The sequence below is a fragment of the Artemia franciscana genome, chromosome 19, assembly GCF_032884065.1.
Source record: "Artemia franciscana chromosome 19, ASM3288406v1, whole genome shotgun sequence".
NCBI classification, from domain to species: domain Eukaryota; kingdom Metazoa; phylum Arthropoda; class Branchiopoda; order Anostraca; family Artemiidae; genus Artemia; species Artemia franciscana.
The window spans coordinates 19002055-19022974 of NC_088881.1; the positions used below are offsets into that span (position 1 = coordinate 19002055).

At 33.5% G+C, this 20920-nt stretch overlaps 1 protein-coding gene across 1 annotated transcript in view; it reads left to right on the forward strand.

Moving 5' to 3' along the window:
• Nucleotides 1-20920, forward strand: part of LOC136039374 (plexin-B-like) — a gene marked incomplete in the record, with an annotated part of 235955 nt that overhangs the window by 183412 nt on the left and 31623 nt on the right. Inside the window, 5 exon segments of the mRNA XM_065723049.1 lie at nt 4531-4740; nt 9318-9374; nt 11364-11506; nt 13445-13578; nt 14613-14850. Coding sequence (XP_065579121.1) covers nt 4531-4740; nt 9318-9374; nt 11364-11506; nt 13445-13578; nt 14613-14850 — 782 coding nt within the window.

Consider the following 20920-nt stretch of genomic DNA (forward strand, 5'->3'; position numbering starts at 1 on the left):
CGGCATGATCGATCTTTTTGTTACACAACATCACCTTTTCACTTCCATTTATTTCCAGTCTTTGCGACTTAGTCTTCGTAAAGTTAATTTTTGAATATATTCTTGCACCCTGAACTCGCAAAGCCTCTAAAAGTTCATTTATTTTGCTAACTTTTTCATCTAGGGTACTTAAATCATCAGCATAATCTAAGTCTAGGAGGGTTTTACTTCCCCGTAAGATTTCGTTTTCTCCCTTTGTTTTCGCTCTCCTCCTTAGGACGAACTCCATCAAAATAATCCAAATAAATGGGGATAATATACAACCCTGCATAACTCCTGATTCAATCCGAAACCAGCTTCCTACCTTAACCGGAGCAATGTCTCTCGTACATAGCACTTATCACTTTGATATATTTATCTGGCATACCATACAAGGAATTAACCTTCGTTAAATCTCTTCTATCAGCTGAATCAAACATTTGCTCATAATCTATAAAACTAAGGGCTAATAGTTTTTGGCTTTCTGCGTTTCAAAGACACCATCAGTGACTTCACAAGCTATCTTCCTGAAATTACTCCTTCCTCTTCTATACTGTAAAATTTCAAACTCACCAGTTTAGCATTCAACTATTCCTGGAAAGTTTCTCTCAAATTCTTATCTTGGAGTCTACCAGCACCATAGCTTCCCAAAAGTAATTACCCTTCCTATATCTCAGCTTTAAAGCAACTCTGGACACTACTAGATGTTGATCTTTATTTTTACATTAACAACAACATTCCTATAAACCCTAATATCTTGTATTGATCCTGCCAGTTCAGCAAAAAGACTAGTCTTTAAGACAGGGGCGTAGCTCCAGCATTGTTATGGGGGGACAGAGGGGTCCATATCCGGATAGTCAAGGGGCATAGGCTATATGAGAATTTTTTCTCTCCGAATTATTCGGGGTAGGGGGCAACTGCCCCCTGTCCCTCCAAAATGACGCCTCTGCTTAAACAAGTAGCACTACTTACAGATTTACAGTTTCTCGGCAACCCTACTCAGTGCATTACCAACAATAAAACGAGGATCCAGAAAAAGCGACAGTTTTTTTTTTTTTTTTTTTTTTTTTTTTTTTTTTTTTTTTTTTTTTTTTTTTTTTTTTTTTTTTTTTTGCAGTAGAGCAGCAGCCAATGATTCAGTTTGTACAATAGAACTGAAAAACTACAGAAACGACTACCACTATCAATTACTACATTGAATATGTATTAGGTCCAGTTTTGAGGTTTTCGCCAGGGCAAGCATAAACAAAATGTGAAAGACATGCGCGCAAAAACACAATTTTCTCCAATTTTTCACCTCTGCCCACGTGGAATTTTTTTTTTTGCAAAGTCCTACATTTGCCTACGGGCGTTAAAATGCATTTAACGCCCGCGAGTGTTAAATGCATTTTCCTAATTAGGAAAAAAAACCATTAAGGTAGAATGTAACATATTATGGCCTAATAGGGTGGGGGGGGGGGTTCAGGGCTGGTAGGACGGCCAGAGTTTGACCCCTTCAAAAAAATTACCTTAAGAGAAATGCTCTAATTCTTGAATTAAGAAAAGGAGGAAGACCTCGGCTTTTTACAGACTTCCCTAAAAAAAATTCCTGCCTATGTGCCTGCCAGTAGTATTCCTTCAGTTCGAACTGATGGCTGTTTGTTTTCACTGACTTTATTTCCTGTGTACTTCTTAGCTATGCTCCCTCTCCAACGACTTAAATGCTAATGACTTAACTCTCCATGACTGTAATTAATCATAACCCACTTCGACTCCGTTCCCTGGTCCTAAGTAAAATAAGTTGGATGTCTGTTTTCTCTTACATGGCTATGTACTATATTTGGGACAAAGGTCAGTTGTGTGACTGTAATTTTAGCCAGGGTCGAACGGGTCCAAACGGGTGCCTGGAGAATTCCGGGGATGGTAAATAGGAAGGGTGGGAAAAGTACAGGGCGACTGGCCCCAAAACCCTGTTGGACTTCTTGGCTGAAGGGAATGACGTAGGTCAGCACCACTGGTTAGGACTTTAAAGTCTAGTGCCGCATCATTTACCATCACCTTTTATCTTTTTTTTTTCTTTCTGGTAAATATGACATATTTTGTGTAAATAATTTTTGCAACCCTGCGCTAGGTTTTTCTTCTATTGATACTTTCGTCCATCATACGTCGTAAATGTCTCCCTTAATTAAAGACTTTACGGCATATTTTGATGTAAAACGTGGATAAACAAAGCAAATTGGAAGCAATTTCATTGCGAACAACGTTAATGAATATATTAATTGTGACAGGTGCTGGTGTAAATAGGAACATTATGTCACTTTATGTTGACACTTGAAAGTCAAAATGATGTAAATGGTTTTCAAATTACTGAGACAACGTCTGGTCACATGTTTTGTCGTTTCATGTTGGAAGTATGATTATTTTGAATATTTTGCATGAGTGCTCGTAGAGAATTTTCTAGGGAGGTTGGCCAGTTAACAAATATTTTCTGAGAAGGGGTGCAAAGGTTTGGATACACGTGTCTTCTTGCCAGAAAATATCATACCTTTGCAAACAGTCATTTACAGTCTACGTTATTAACCCATCGTCTCCACCCCCTCTCAAGAAATTTCTTCGTTCCTATTTCTTAAGTTTTACTCCTATTTTCGGTTTCGGTCATGCAGTTAACAAAGAAGTGAAAAATCCACTTGGCGTAAAGACGAAATTTCCTTAGTACCGCATGGTTTATATTTCAAGGTCTGCTCGTTATTAATGTTTTTCTTTTTCTTTTTTTCCCCCTCATTTTCTTCTGACTCGGCTAATGGACACGCAGAAAGGATTACATTCAACTTGACACAAAAGAAGCAGAAGAAGCACAAATCATTTCCTCAAGAGGAATTATTATATAAAGAGGTCAGGTGGAATATCAAGAAGTGTAATATGTAAGGCCGCTAAGGCCGCATGAACCATCCCCCCTAAAATGTATGTCCGACTCGTCAAACGTAATAAAAATGTATAGAAAATTTTTTTTTATGCGTTAATGCGAAAGGTTTTTTGAATGAGTTTTTTTTCACCTGAATGAGGGTATATCATTCAAAATTTGTTACAGTATAACTCTTGGGTAATGGATAGTTTCGAAACAGATGAGTCGTACAAAATGGAAATGTATTATGTACTCGTTTATTTTTATACATTTTTTGAAAGGTATTACATAAGGTTATCGGACTAACTTTATCGGTGAAGGCACTGAATGTTGTTCCGATTTACTCAACTTGAAAACAGATAATGCGCTTCGAACCATGGTTTCTTGATAACTTTGTCGAGAACCATATGACTTGAAGACGCAATTTTTTAAAACTGCATGTAATTTGTTTTTATTCTGGGTGATCCAGATCCGACGTTCGTCTGTATAATACACATGTAAAAATCATTATAATCAATTAGATGCTAAAAAAAGGAGTTTAAAGATTTCGCCAAGAGCATCTATTGGACAAGAATGCCATATGGGTGACACTTGAGAATGACAAATATGTTTGTCATTCCCTGCTTGATGACAGAAAAGACACAGTGACATCTTCATAAATAAACAATTCAATCCTCGCAGATATTTCCTAATTACCTATTTGTCTGGGACCTGGAAAAATTTGTTCAATTATTGACATATGTGTAGCCTATCTCTACGCAGGAGGAGGTGAAAAGGGGTACAATTGCTCAAGGAAGCGTTTAAGATAAGACCACCGCCCTAAAGAAATTATTGGCAAAATCCTTTAAAAGCGTGGATATATCAAAATCTGAACACATGACACGCAGAATATATTCCCACCAATAAATCCAGTTAAATTATATATATATTTTTTATGTCATTTTTTAATGTACCAGTCCCTACCCAGAGGGATAGAAAAGGGATCCTTGGTTTGGCAAGCATACAAAGTACTCTTGTAAGTATAGAAAGTCTATAGTTTATAGAAGTACTTACTTTTCGACTATTTAATGACTAAAAGAATATCCAACACGCTCTTCATCATTGAGTTCGCCCCAATCGCCAATTTTTTTTAGGACCTGTCAGATCAAGGTACCGGGCACAGACCTTTTCAAAATATTACCATAATTTGTATTTTTCATGTGATTTTTTTCAGACTAAAAGAGTGTTTTTTTTCCTTGAAGAGGGTCAGTATATTTTTCTTAAAGGGGGGAGGAAGGGGGGGGGGGGCTTATAAATGGAAAATGAGTCAAACCCCTTCCAAAATAGAATCCTAATAATGCCATTGCCTTTTATCTATCCAAGAGATCGCTCTCTTTCTCTCATAAATCGTGTACACCAGGTGACGTATGGCAAGCGTGGCGGAACTATGCTAGGTGTTTTGGAGAGTGTACCAAGCGTTTTGGGGACTTTGCCAAGCGTGGTGGAACTCTGCGGCACAGATGGGTTGTGACAAATACACCGTGTGGTGGGAACTTAGCGTCTTCTCTTGTCGTTCTAGGTTCGTCCTTATCAGTTGAATTTAAATATGGATGGTTTATGTATAATCTTTTTAATAATTTTCTTATTTCTAGGATATCTTCAATATGAGACATTAAAGCCGTATATTTTTCCGCCTGAAGCCATTGTGGCTATTGCTACCGGTGCCACATTTTTAATCCTGATATCCGTGGCAGTTCTATTAGTTTACCGAAGGAAATCAAGTCAGGCTGAAAGAGAATATAAAAGGATTCAAATTCAAATGGATACTTTGGAGAGTAATGTTAGATCAGAATGTAAACAAGGTTAGTTATTTTTTCTTTTCATTTTTCCTGAATTACAGTATAATTACCTACTGAAGCATATGCACAGTACCTCCCTACTGAATCCAGTTTTACAGCATGCTTAACATTAAAGACTTAACCTCGCTGGTTAAGCCTAGAGTTTGTATTTTCATTTTCACTCCAGAGATAATTTCCCAAAACTGTTCGCTAAATTGTTCTCAAAGGGAGGATCAGCATGACAATATATATATATATATATATATATATATATATATATATATATATATATATATATATATATATATATATATATATATGATAATGGTTGGTACCACTGATACACCTTGTATAATATCCTTTTGCTAGGGTAAACAGTTTCTTTCTGGGCTAGATTTTTATAATGTGTCTAAGAAAGTAGTAAAGTTAGATGGATTATTTTTTTTCAGGATCTCGGGAAATCTGAAAGTTTTGTTGACCTACTCCCTTTGAAATAGTAAACCAAGTTTGTAAAGTGATATTTTACCCTAGAAGGCAAAAAAAAATATTACGTGTTGATAATTATGAGGCTTTAACTGATCGATTATATGTTAAAATAAATCTATAAAATAAATAAATAATTAAAACGAATTTTTTTTGCTAAATGACTTTCTCTTAGTTTTGATCAGAAGATTTTGAGAAAAAGGGTGGGAGAGGAGGCCTAGTTGACCTCCAATTTTTCGGTTATTTAAAAAGGCAACTAGAATTTTTAATTTTAACCAACATTTTTATTAGTAAAAAATATACGTAACTTACAAATTAACTTGCGTAACGAACTTCTATATTCGTATATTTTTATTATGTATATGAGGGGGCTTACCCCCTGGTTAATACCTCGCTCTTTACACTAAAGCTCTAATGTTGTCCCAATTCTTTAAGATTGACCCCTGAATCACAAAGGCTGTAGAATAAATAGTTGAAATTACTATCTGTTAACTTCCCATAAAGGCTGTTAACTCCCCATATGCCTAATAATCTCTGTCTGTTTTAAGTTTTAATGCTGGTCCTTACTTTCAGTGGAAAAAACTTATTCATATTTATTTTTTCATTGTTTTTTTTTTTTTAAATAGTGCTAGAAAATCCTCCGCCCCCTTCATGGAATTTTTCTTCTCCCATGACAAATTCTTTCAAGGGAAGATCATCCTACATAGCCTTCTCCCCTCAACCCCCCTCCCCAACCAAAAAATCTCCCTGAAAAGGTCTGAACACTTCCAAATAACCATTACTGTTTGTAAACGCTGGTCAAAGTTTGTAACTTGCAGCCCCTCCGCGGGGACTGTGGGGGAGTAAGTCAGTCCCAAAGACATAGTTCTTATGTTTTTCGACTATGCTGAACAAAATGGCTATCTCAAAATTTTGATCCGTTGACTTTGGGAAAAATTACCGTGGGAGGGGGCCTAGGTCCCCCTCCCACTAAAAATACCAAAAAATACTAAAGTGGTATTTAATAAAAATACCACTTTAGTGGTTGCATTTTTGTTGATTTGGGTTTTATAGCATTTCTTCGGATACTTCAAGTTTGTCTTTCGGTAATATATGTTCCATATAAACTACGTTTTTCAGTTCAGCGTCTCGGCTATGGTAATAAAGTTTGATTTAATTACAATTATCTCTGTAAGTTTCCGAGTGAAATGTGCATACGAACAACCACTCAAAGTTTACGTGAAATTGACAAGGGCTTGAACAAATTTGGAGAAAAGAACATGGATGGTCAACACTATCTAGCGTTAAAATCCTTAAGTACCGATTCTTATTCATTTTACCCTGTGCCGCTAGTAGCTGTCAGGAGTGCAGGTGCTGATTGCAGTGTTTTTATTGAAGTTTTTCGCTGTATAATGTTTTTTCTGTATGTGGCGATAGCAGTTCCGATTGCTACTCCTCTTATAATAAAAACCATAGGTATCTGTCTTGAATAATTCAGTTCTATTTTTAGGTTTGAGTAGACTAGTAAAATCTTTGGACATTTCCTTTGTTTAAATTTTAATTGGTCATCCTTCTTCATCTAGTGAAAACTAATTTATAATTTTTGCTACCCATAACATGCTATATATCACCAGAAATTTCAATCATAGTTACTTTGCAGTCAAGACTGGTATCACCCTGCTCACAATTTTGTACAATTACAAATTTAGAACAATTATTTCCTCTCCCTTACACAAATAGTATATATATATATATATATATATATATATATATATATATATATATATATATATATATATATATATATATATATATATATATATATATATATATATATATATATATATATATATATATATATATATGTATATATATATATATATATATATATATATATATATATATATATATATATATATATATATATATATATGTGTATATATATATATATATATATATATATATATATATATATATATATATATATATATATATATATATATATATATATAGGTTATAATCTACACATTAATAAAACAATGAAAGAGATCATTAAAACTTATTCAATTGAAAAAAATGGACCCAATAGGCCTCTTGTTCCGTTTCTAGTAACTGCGAAAGCTCTCATTAAAAAAAAAACTTTTTTGTTGCTCTTTTTCTGCACCTTTACTGACTGGCAGTGTGTTGGCTATACCGATTTGTAAACATCTCTGGAAAACTCTGCCAACTTACTGATTACTAAGCTTCACAGCACTTTCAGACCCCTTCACATGAGATGTCCAAATAAAAAACGAAAACGTGAACTTTCTACTAAATAAGGTCTATGAAAATCGCTTATTTGCTGGACCCTCCTCCCTCCCCCCTTCGAAAAGAGTTGAGCCCGTCGAACCAGACATCAGCGCCCGACACTATCTTATATGTGTTTGTGCCATTTATTTATTCCTGTTTTATATTCTAGTTCTTAGTTGTATTCAGAATGCTATATAGTAGTAGGAATTTCTCTTTTGAAATTTGATTTTTTTTTTTTTTTTTTTTTTTCTATTGGTAGTTTTACTTCTGTGCACTCATATATAATAGGTAACAGTAACATTTTTCACTTTAATATCAGAGTTTACAATTTATCATTCCAAAAATACATTGTTCTATTAGAAATGCTTATAGATTTGTATTACTTTCGTCTTTTTGACTATGGCTGTACAAATATATCTTTGATGTGGAAGGTCTTTTTTTTATATTATACAGTCGAAACTATTAAGTATATTAGTTTATAATTTTTCTGTTCTTACTATTGGGGAAGAAGTTTACTCTAAAATAAAAGTAATTGAATAGTAATTAAGGGCAAAAATAAGGAATGCTTCGGTGTTGGTCATAACAGTTCCACAACTTCTGCTTAGTAATGCCAAACGCACTCACTAACAAAGCAATAATACGGCCAACACGAAAAACACTGTGTGATTGAATTGCGTACAATAGGAGACCACAGCACACATATCTAGACGTATGTAATGTGATAGGAGACGTTATGCATTGTATACTTGAAGAAGAGCTTTGCAAGATGCTACAACCTCATTGGAATAGTCTCCAGGGGTGGCGTTTGGGGGGTGGGCAGTTGTCCCCCAAAAATTAGGAGAAAACTTATTATTCAGCCCTTGGCCCTAGGCTATTCGGATATGGAACTCCTTGCCCCCCCCCCCAATAAAAATGCTGGAGCTACGCTCCTGATAGTCTATCAAGTGAAATTATCCCTTGAAAATCATTTGTTGATTTTTTTAAAAGGAAGGTCAACAGATGCATATCTAGGCAAATAAAGCCAATTGAATGACTTACTAGACAGTCGTATATCACATTCTAAGTTCTTAGGAGCTTGCCCCCCCCCCCCCTCATGAAAATTGTCAGACAAAAATAATAAACTTCTTCTCTGAAGTGAGATTATCCCTTGAAATTCATCTGTTGATTCTTTTAAAAGGAAGGTCAACAGATGTATATCTAGGCAAATAAAGCCAGTTCAATGACTTACTAGACAGTCGTATATCACATCCTAAGTTTTTAGGAGCTTGCCTCGCCACCCCCCCCCCCCCCCATTAAAATTGTCAGACAAAAATAATACACTTCTTCTCTGAATCATATTTATGTTTCCATGCTTACACATAGGGAAAATAAGGAGATCCACACTGATAGTTCCTTAGATTTATTCCCAAATCTCAACTTTCGGGACTCCTTATCCCTCTTTCATTCCCTAAAATGTCCCCATGTATGTATGCTTGAACAAAACTATTATCTAGAAAATTTGCATTAAAAAATCTCTCAAAAAGAAAATGAAAATTGCATCCGTTAGATTCGTATTTTTATTTGACATGTTATAAAAATATTTTACCAGAAGTTTGTGCCTGTATTTATTTTGCATATAAATAAATAAATAAATTATAATTAATTAATTATTAATTATTTAAATTATTAAATAAATTATTTATTTAATTTATTATTTAAATAAATAAAGAACTGAATTATTATGCACAATAAATTATTTAAACGAATATGTCTGTTAAATTGCTTGAAATTGTATATTTTAGACTGTTTTAGAATCCAATCTAAAACAATAATGGCTTCGCTTTTTTATTTCTTTTTTTTTGCTTTTCTAGCGTTTGCTCAGATTTGCATAGTCAACCAGAAAAATGAATCGCATGCGGATTATTTTGGTACGCTAAAAATTTTATTTGCTTATTCTTTAGTTGTAGCTTTGAAATTTAACACATAATGTAGTTTAATTAGATGCAAGTAAATATTAAGAAATGTAAAAAAATAATTGCTGGAAACAATTTTCGGATTTTAAACTAAAAAAAAAAATCACTTAAAAAAACTTGGACCAAAATTTAATGAAAATAAACAACCAAATTAAAACTTAAAAATAAATTTATTTTACAAAAGTGTTAATTCAGTGCTATTAAAGCTCGAAAATCTACACACAAATATCAATTTGACAGATGTGTGTTTAAAATAAGCGTTATGAACAGAAGGAAATGTTTCCCTTTAACTTTTTGTTTACCTTAACGATTTCTTTCAGCTTCTGTTTCTTCAATATCAAGTTCATTTTCCAAAAATAATTAGTTTTACTCCCATTTTAGTTTTAAATTATGTTATTTGTGCTTATTATGAATATGTTAAAAGGATCTAATGTGTCAAGGAATAAACATTTAATTTTACCATTTTAACGTAAAGAAATAAACCTTTAAATTTGACATATTTATGTTGTGTCAGTGGCGGAACCATGGGGCCGGGTGGAACCCTGGCTCCCGCAAAGATTTTTTCTAGCGTCCTCATTCCTTGTTTTTTTTTTTCTGTTTTTCACTCGTTTTTTTAAATGAATTTATCAATTTGGTCAATTACTGGCACCCTTGTCACCTTGGTCCCCAAAGATTTTGCTTAATGGCACTCTTGTCGCATTGGGCCCTCCCCTGTGTTGTCTTTTTGTTTTAACTTTGTTCATTTGCGCTTTTTAAATATCCTTTTTTATTCTTATATTATCTATATTATTCATATTAAAAATATTTTTGCATTTAATCGCATTCTAGCAGTTTAAACATTTCATAATAATCCTATGTAATATATGGATTTCTAAATAGAAAATGATTCTTATTTTATGTCATAAGCTGCAACTCTTTAAACATCGTTTCGAAAGTTTACGATGCGTAATTCAAGTTTATTCATGCAGGTTCGTTCAAGGTTGAATAGTTTTTAAGATGACGGAAAAATTTATTTTTCGAAGTCGGGTTCTAGGTTATAAATTTTGGCCTATATTCGCAATTGGGAAACATTTTATTAATGGTGAATAGACTAGATATTTTATCTCTTAAGGGTGATGTGAAACGAACTACGTCTGAGTTATTTTTAGTATTATATTTTTTAGTTAGTTTAATTAAAGTGGTTTCTTCAACATTTAACCAAAAATTAGTTCTACTGGTGGTCGGGAAGGGAAAAATTCAGCCACGATACGCTATAAGTTTGGCTTGGCCGTTTTGAAACTTCTTAACCTAAAGAATTGTCCGTAAATCTTTGGTTGACGCTTAAACTCTCCTGACTTTTTAACCTTCTTAGATTCTTTTTATATTTTTAGCTTCGTGCATTTTTGTTATTGACTAAGCACTGTAGTGAACAGTTGGTATATTTTGTTTTATTATCTGTATTTTTTTTTTTACTTCAGTTTCTTTTAATTATTATCCTTTTTTCACTTCTTCTGCTTTTCAAAAAATTGTAAATAAATTCCTTTAAAAAGTTCCCTATTTCGCTATATTCAGAGTTTTACTCTATGTCCTTCTCCGTGATTTGGTGACTTTCTGCTTTTGTTGGGCTCCACCTGGGTTTAATGCTCCGTTCTGTAGTTACCAAAAGTTTAGTTAACTGCACCACGAGATTTTAGGTTACAGCGCATTGAAAATATGTCGTAAAATAGCAAACGCACAGTTGTAAGCTACTTTATATGTTTATGAAGTGCTGCATAAAGAATAATGCTTTTTTGCATTTAAAAAGAATTTTACAATTGTTTTTAATTTTTATCATAAATTTTTGGTTACATGAAATTATAACAAACAGTCATATATACAGAAAATTATAGGTATTGGTACAGTATATTTAGAAAAATGAACTGAAAATTTATATTCTTTCTATATATTTAACATTTTTTTTTTCAGCTTTTGCTGAACTTCAAACAGATATGACAGACCTTACTGCAGATCTCGAGTCCTCGGGGATCCCAACGTTGGATCATAAATCGTATTTGATGAAGGTCTTTTTCCCAGGAGTGGGGGATCATCCTATCCTCAGTGATCCCAAGGTAAGTTTCTTTCTGAATCAAATTAGCAATAATCCCGGGTTTCAAATATTATGCGTTTATAATTGAAAAATATGGTAAACTATATGTATCTTATTTTAATATTGAATCGGTATCCTCGTTCCTAGGAACGGTGTTCATATATTCTCGGTAATCCTGGGCTATGTTTAATTTTTGAATTTATCGGGGCTATAAAAGTATTTTTCAATCAATGGTTAGTTAAACAAATTTATGTGGTAAACAAAACCAGTATATATTTAACATAGCCCAGTTAAATGTGAAAATTTGTCGTTCACTTTTTTCATATAGGCCTAATACTCTATGTATTGTTTTCTTTTCCTTCTCCTTTTTTTGACAAGTCAAACCCTTTTTTTTCTTTCTATCGATTATTATTGTTATTTGGATTAAGTAAAAGTAGGTAAATATGAGTAAAATCAAAACAAAATTTGTTTCTTTAGTAAAATATTAAAAGAAAGAAACGCGGCTTAAGACAATCTTTCTTAAATTTGTTATTCAGATAAAGCTTAGCTTGTTTTTTTTTTCAATCGTAGTAAATAAATTTTACGAGAAGAGAAACTTATCCTAGCTCTTATTCAAGATTGGGGTAATATGTTATTTGAAATTTACCTTCTAAGGTTGCAACTTGAAATAAGTTTTTCTGTTTAAATAAATAAGCTGGGGCTTCTCAAAATATGATAGTCTGTGAGAGTTGTTGGAGAAAAAAAGCTACGTAACTACTTCCGATCTCTCTCTTTTGCAAAAATTGTGGACACGTCCTTTTTTGCATTGATATAGGAAATGACTCGATGTTGCCTTATCTCCAAACAAGGGGGCGAGTTTTCCCGAGATAGGATTGTACTCCCCCTCTATTATAGGAAAAATTAAACAATAGTGAACCGAAAGCATATTTTCCAATTCTTTACACTTTTTCAATTCAATTCTCAACCTTTTGATTCAATCTGTTTGTACCTATAGACGTTACATTACGGATATTACTGGGCCCCGAACCACTCCACTGTCTGCTTTTGTAAGGCTTGTCAGTTGTGGCATCGTCGAAATAATGACATCTAATTTATGACTTTCTTTCAATTTGCTATTCAAAAATTTCGAATCGGAGTATTTACCTATTAATTTTCTTCTTTTGATCGTAGACTCTTTATCTGTACACTGGGGGTACAGATAAAGTCTATCTAGTACACTAGGTTGTAGTCTTAAACCACTGTCCGTATTTTACAAGTGAAGGATGGCAGATTGCCAAAGGTTTTATCCATCGCTCTGGGGGTAAACTAAAAGCAAATCTTCCATGAATGGGATGGGAAGATGAACTTGGAAGTTTATAGAAGGGGGTTGAGAGTGAAGCTTTGAATAATGTGAGGTGAAGTAGGACTCTGCAGAGCTACGTGGGCCTCAGACGACTTTGTTTTGCAGTGAGTCGTGAGCATAAGTAGTTATAGTGTAGTCTTAGTGCAAATTCCACAAAGATGGCTCTCACAGTCCAAGTCACCCTCCATATATTTTTTATATCCTTGTTGTATTTGTTGTTATTGTAATTTAAAAAGGCTTCTTCTTGCAATTTAATTGCCTGTGTTATTGTGTGTCGGTGTCAGATACTAAGATAAATTTAGTAAACACAAAAACAATGGTTTGGACAAAGGAAAAATATAGAGTAGAAAGTAGTTTAAAGATAAAGAGATTCAGACTATAAACTGTCATGGGTCATGAATGCTTGTTTTTTCTTAATGGCGTTTGGTACAGATTTTTATAATTATCTATCTAAGAAATCACTTCATTGTTTTTTTTTTCCAAAATGATGGGATCAACCGGAATTTCCCCCCTATTGTATTTGAAAATTAAGTTGAAATAGACCAATCCTGCTAAAAATTCTTTTTTTTTTCATTTTCAACTGATTTTCATAAGCCAATTCTGTTTTCTTTCTTCTAGCATTGTCAAGGTTCACCTAAGACCAACTATGATGCTGCCATGATACAGTTTGAACAGCTCATAAACCATCGTCATTTTTTGTTAGTCTTCATTGAAACACTTGAAGCTCAGAAAAGCTTTAATATTCGGGACAAGTAAGTTATTCTTTTTTAAATATAGGCTACATAATGAAAAAACATCAATAATATAGCAAATTTGCATAGGGAGAGAGAGTAAGATAGATAGATAGATAGATAGATTGATAGATGTTGTTGATGTCCATAAGGGGAAGAGAAAGAGGGGCATGAAAGTGAAAATGTCAGATAAAGGACGGAGGAAAAGAAGGCGTAAAGAAAAGACAAAGAGAGGAAGAAGGAGGTATAAAGAGCCACAAAAATGTCCAAAATACAATCAAGTTGCTTGTGAAAACTGACCAAAAGATAAGTCATTAATTTTTTTTATTTATTTATTTTATTTCCATGTTTTTCTCTGCTTATTATAAAACTCCTCGTTTCATTAACTTTTCATTTTTAACATTAGTTTTGACATGACATGCCAATTTTGTGTGATCTTTTGCGAACATTTTCAAGTTTATTATGTTGTTGGCTTCACCATCATAGCTATTAACGATGCTTTACTCTTGTTTAAATCTTCTTATATTAAATAAATGACTCTTATATGAATATTGAGTATTATCGGTAGTATATTGGGAATACTGAATACAATAAATATAAATAACGACAGAGACTACACTGCTTTTCTATCATACAAAATATAAGAAGATAACGGTGAATTTTCCAACGATAGTCAATAAAGTATAATATACAGCCTAAGCGAATATTCCGGCTGAATAACGACTAAAACCACATATATATATATATATATACATATATATATATATATATATACTTTGTTTTACATTAGATTTTGCTGAAGACAGCTGTTGGTTATAGTAGCCGAAATATTCGCTAAGCGAATAATTTAGAAAATTCCTTGATATTTTCTTATACTCTTCTTTTTTGTAAATCAAATGATGCTTTGCTCTTCTTTTGAATATTATGGTTTGATTGCTTTTCTTATTTGGTTCCATGTTCTATGTATTCAGTTTTAACTTGATTTTAAAATGTTTCTTTTATGGTCGTACCGAAGTATGTGAAGTTCCCTATTGGAGTTTTAAATTTACTTTTAGGGTAAATGTGGCTTCATTATTGATGGTGATATTGATGACAAATATGGAATATGCTACGTCCATACTCCGTGCCCTTTTAATTCGTCTTATGGACAAAGCGGCGGCCAGCCGCCATCCTCAGCTTATGCTTCGACGGACAGAGTCAATGGTGGAAAAAATGTTGGCTAACTGGATGTCACTTTGTATGTCCTCGTATTTGAAAGAAAAAGCGGGGCCTTCTCTTTTCTTTCTGTTTAAAGTAAGCATTTGTGTGTCTTAATTTGTTTTTCACATTTTAATTATTTAATACAAGCAGTTTTGAAGTATATTTTTTGAAGTGAAAATCAAACTTAAGCAGTTTTGACAAATATATAAAGGTTCTGCTATTTATATTAAGAAACTTAAAATTGTACACTCAAGTGCGAAAGTACACAGGGGAGACGGTTTGGTCCCGGGCTTTTCCTCCCTCCCAAAATCCTAATTTCTTTGAACTTCTGGGTATTTCTTAATCAAAAGATATTTTTTTCAGTATTACCCCTCCCCTGATTTTTTCTATTATTAGCCCCCCTTCCCCGAAAAAGTTCCCAGGCATATGCCTGAACTGAAAGACAATGTTAGTGGTTGCAAACTCCCCCCCCCCTTTGAAAGACCAAAAATGTCATAAAGCCATATTTCTGAATATATAGAAAACAAATTATGACACTTTCCTGGTTAAAAACCATTTTTTTTGTTAAGAGGTGTAATATAGCATAAATGAAGAATTTCCTCTATTTCTAACTCTGACTCTCTCTTTTTTTTGCATCTATATCCGCATTTTATTTTTCCAATTTTGTTATCATCTTCTATGCGAAGTAAGGGCTATAGCAAATTCAAGGAAAAAGAGGGAAAGTCTGAGTAGAAGCATCAACGGGGTTCTATTTAAACTTTTACTTTTTTCCATTCTGAACTATTTGCGTTTCATTCAGACAACTGTTCGTTGCTTTTATTATTATATATGCACTCAGATTTTACCGGTGGTGCTGGGGCTCTTAGAAAATTTCCGGAGGGGAATCGACAAAATAAATTTTGTCACGATTTCTCACTTTGCAGGTAGTGTGGGATCTCCGTAACCAATATTGTGAAACTCGACGGATTGTCGAATTCCGCTTGACGGTCCGTCGCCATATGGAATGGCCTACCCGTAGGTGCAATCCCGAAAAATCCTCCTCTTGAGGCGTGAGAAGGTATAATAAACACATTAAAAGCAATTAACGTGGTAATTACCAGGACTATTGACATATCATCACTTGTGACGGAGCCATGAAGCCTGTATAAAAAAAATTAAAAATGTAAAAAAATTAAAAAATGGAGAATCCTCACAGTTTTTGGAGGTAGAAATAGAATGCGTGGTTTTGAATTCCGAGGTATGGGACCACTAGATTGGTCCCATACCTTCAGCGCCTTTCCTATCCGCAGAGACTTTCTAGGCTTCAACTCCCGTCGTTGAAGTTTCGTAGACGTCGCAATGACCTTGTAAATGTGTTTCGTATAATTAATGGAGTGGATGATGTTGATCCAAATTTATTTTTTAAATTTAGCCATTATCACTCTACTCCTCAGCATGATTATAAATTATATCCCCCAAAACCACTGAAAAAAATTGGTCAATTATCTTTCGTTAGTAGAGTTGCCGGACCATGGAATGGTTTGCCTTTGGAGGTTGTCGAGGCAGAGAGTGTTCGAATTTTTAAGAGTGCATTAGTAAATACGACTTTTTATTTAGACGCTTTTGTTGTGTAGTGTCGTGCTATTTAGAAGTTTTGCTGTTTAGTTTGTCGTTGCCAATTTACTTTAGATTAGTATTATGATTTTGTGTTTTTGTGTTTTTGTGACAAGCATTGATGCTTACCGCTATTCGTAATAATAAATAAATAAATAATGTATCCATTGCCTGGAATTTTTGTGGAATATTTTTTCTTCTCCTTTTTTTGCATGCCCAAAATGTTACTAAAAGAACTTCGAAGATTATTTACCAAAACTTTCGGGAGCTATAAAAAACCTTATCGCATTGCTTAATTAAAAAAAAAAATTACTTCGAAATTGTACTATCAAAAAATACTACGAAACAGAATCTGTCTGAACATATTTATGAAAGTTTCATCACTCTTATTGGCTATCAAATTTGTTGAATCATCTTCGCTATAATTTATGTCTCACTTGACACTGACAAACTTCCTTAGAAATGAAGTTAATATATTAAAAGTAAATTAATTTTTGGATTAATCCTCTCTAAGTCTTGCTCGATGTGTGGTTTTGCCTTTTCTTTTTATTTATAATTAGCCTAAAAGACGCGTATTTAACTAATTGCATTTAATTACTTGGAGTTCAGTAATTGAATGAACGATTTATTCTGTTTTTAACATGTTTGGAGTTTTTACTTCTATCTCAAGGTATGTTTGCAGAACGAAATCTAATTATAGCAGTGACTTGAATTCAAGGAAATTATTAGGGAGGGGGGCAAAATACATTTTCGAAATCTAGGGGGACAGCACTTTAGTTTTTTCAATTTTATCAATGAGAATTCCAAAAAAAAAGCGCTTTTTCAATGAAAATACCCCAAAAAGCGATTTTTAATGAAAATATCCCAAAAAAGCAGTTTTTCGCAATTTGGGGAAGGGGCAAACAATCTTGGGAGAGGAAGTAGATGCCCTCCACCCTCAAATCGACAACACTGAATAATACAGTGTAACTGTTTTGTTGCATTTTTTTTTAATTCTCGCTGCTTATATCGTCTATTGTATCTTTTTTACTCAGCTAGATCTAACAATGAAAAAAAGCTAGAAAAAGTTTCAGTCTATTTACAAAACCTAAAAAAGTAGATATTTTGGCAACGATCTACTCCAATCTGTTTTCAGTAAAAAAAATGAATAAAAAAACTTGAAAAACAAAGAAAATAAAAAGATGAAAATACTTAAGAAAAACAAAAAAAAAGAAATCTTTCTTTGTGTTTCTCACAAGTTTTATTTTTCATTATCCTCGGTGTTTTTACACCACTTTTTACTGAAATCTGCTTTATGGACACGGTACAATGAATAATTAAAATTTAGTATTGCTCAAAATGCACAGATAATGTCAAGAATGCCCAAGGGTTAATTGGAAAAATAACGACAGTGACATTCTTCATTCTGAATGAACCTTCATATTTTTAAAGCTATTCCATTTTTAATTACCAAAACAAACTTAATGGTTGTTTTTATTTCCATCTCCTTTTAATCCTAAAATGTTTCCGTTTTTTAATCTTTTGTTTAATATTTATTTTATTTTATTATACCCTTTCGTCGACTGTAATTCATTATGAAAAATACAATTTTCAAAGGAAAACGTGAATTTTACGATTGTCTTAATGTGTTATAAATGTAACATTTACGAGGCTTGGTTATAAAAAGGAAATTCTGAACAAGTAATAAAATACATATCAACCAGGAAGAATTTAAATCTCGATTCTAACCGAAAAGAAATTTGTTATTTTAAGTAGTAGAAGAGTCTGTTAGAAGACAGGTATAAAAAAGGAAATCATACCATAACTTAATCTTTTTGATGAGTAAAAAACGGTTAAATAACCGTTAAAAATGACGGCTAAATTATTATAGTAAAACTAGGCAAAGAATTGTGAGACGACAGACATAAAAAAAGGAATAATACTGTCTTGTAAGGACCGAACTTTGCCCCCTTGCCCCCAAAATAAAAAGGAAATTTTTTTCTTTCTTACAAGCATCCGAAAACCAACTTTGACTGATCGATTCTAAGTTGCCAATCTTAGCGGAAACTGTTCCTGTTACCCGTTCTTAAGTTCTCAGCTGAACAGCATATCCTAATTTACAGATTAGCCATTGGCTGCTTGCGTTTACAGACATTCGTATATAAAGTATCTAGTTTAATCGCAGAAGCTTATCAAAGAAAAACTTACTCATTATTATTCTCTCTCTCTCTCTCTCTCTCTCTCTCTCTCTCTCTCTCTCTCTCTCTCTCTCTCTCTCTCTCTCTCTCTCTCTTTCTCTCTCTTTCTCTTTCTCTCTCTCTAAGAAAATACATTGAAGAAGTAGTACTTTCTTGTTAGAATTGTCCTTCTGACACTTTGATATTTCCATAAATTTTAGGAGGTTAAAATTAATTCGCAATCCTTATCATGCTAGCATAATATGATAAACATGAAATATTGCCCTAGAGGAAAACGGAGTTTAATGTCACCCCACCCATCAGACATGAATGCTAAACTCATTCAGTATTTAGTATTAAACTTAGTTTATGGTCCCTAGCTAAGCTTTACTGGTATATCCCCCCGCACTTTCGCCATAAAAAAGGGATCTTCATTTATAGCTCTGCGTGTCTAACGTGGCAAACCCATTAACTATTATAAATGGCTTCAAAAAGAGAGAATTTTCCTGAATAAAATAGGTGAAAATTTATTCCGGCAGAGAGAGAGAGAGAGAGAGAGAGAGAGAGAGAGAGAGAGGAGAGAGAGAGAGAGAGAGAGAGAGGAGAGAGAGAGAGAGAGAGAGAGAGAGAGAGAGAGAGAGAGAGAGAGAGAGAGAGAGAGAGAGAGAGAGAGAGAGAGAGAGAGAGAGAGAGAGAGAGAGAGCGAGAGAGAGAGAGGGGAGGGAGAGGGGAGGGGAGGTAGATAAGAGAGAGAGACGAGGAGTTCCAATAACTCGAATATTTATGGAACATCTTTATAGGGCCAATAGGGGTACATGTTCAAAGAGTAAATTTCTTGCATAAAAGTTTTGGAAATTTTCATAGGGATCGGGCTTCCATCCCTAAATCTTAGCTTTGTAGCTCATTTTAGTGCCTTCTTTCAGTTATAATAATAACTTATAATTGCCACAATCTTCTGACAGCTGTTCAGAATACAAAGTTAAATTGACTTTGCTGTGTTGTTTTGTATTATTCTTTTTTATTTTGACGTGGTTTTACATAATTTGTGTGTGTAAATATGTTCTTGGCTATCAATGTGTCCTGTTCTACTCGTTGCCTTATTCTACGTTGTTGCCTTATTCTACAAGATATACAGTGTTTTTACCACCTACCATGGACACCCATTTCTTTAAATTAGGTTTTGAGCATTTCCTTTGTAAAATTTCTAGTTTACTTTCCTTATACAACACGGATGCACATAGAGTTTTATAGTTAGTTAATCTCTTTGACATGCTGTAAAAGTTTCAACTTAATATCCTCATGTATTCCTGAGATATCATAGGGGCTGAGATGTCTTGGATTGAGTTGTCTAGTGTCTTTTAATTCAGTTTTAAATCCCCTTCCAACATGCCCTGAGAGTTCCAATTCAATACCCTTAGCCATTCTTGAGGTATTTCTTATAAGTCATTTTAACAACCTGGATGCAGTTAGTGTGCTTTGGTTATTTCAACATGCCCCTAATGTTCCAAATTAATGCCTTCATGTCTTACTGATATATCACTATACACCGTTTTGACGACCTCTATGCGCATAAAATGTTCAGTTTCAGTTCATTATACCCCTTTGTATTATCGAAAAAAGTTCCACCATAGCATCCTTAGCCTTTCTTGGAGACCCAGGATCAAATATGACCGAAAGCGAATTAAAAAAGAAGATATTTAGGGACTTCACCCTCATCATCAATTGATAGAACAGGGCTTATAGTTGTGTACGGCTCATGTAACTTGATTTTTTTTTTTTAATTTTTTTTTTTTGGCAGGGAATATGGTATGGTCGTGGATCACCGTTATTTTTGCTTAAGCATTAACCTTCAAATTCAATTGTTCAAAATTTCTTTCTCGTTGTGTTTCGAAGGTTTTCTGAGGAATGTTTAAAATGTAATGCTCAGCTTAAAAAGTATAGAAGAATACCCGTGTAAGCTTCAATTATAAGATAAGATATTTATTGACACTAAACTACTTTATAGGTCATAGTGAATACGATAATTTATTTTTTCAGCATAAATTTGAAAATAAAAATATGCCTTCACTTCTGAAAAAAAATGATAATAATAATGAAAAAAAGGTCTCTATGCGCCATACGCAAACCAGCCAACCTTTTCAACTTTTTATCCCCTCAAATTTTTGTGACAATAAATATTCATCCAATTTCCTTTTCAAGCACCCCGACAAAGTCTTCTTCTTCAATCCCTCTTACTCTTTACAAAATCTAAAATATGAATTAAAATCACCCTCCCTTTTCCAGGAATTGGCCAAAAACAAGGACCCACCTTTTACCCCATCCTTCCCAAATATTTCCTCTTTTTGTCAAGGCAAAAAGTATTTCAAGGGAAAAATATTGTATTACCCGTTTTAGTAACTACCTTCTAAGATCCC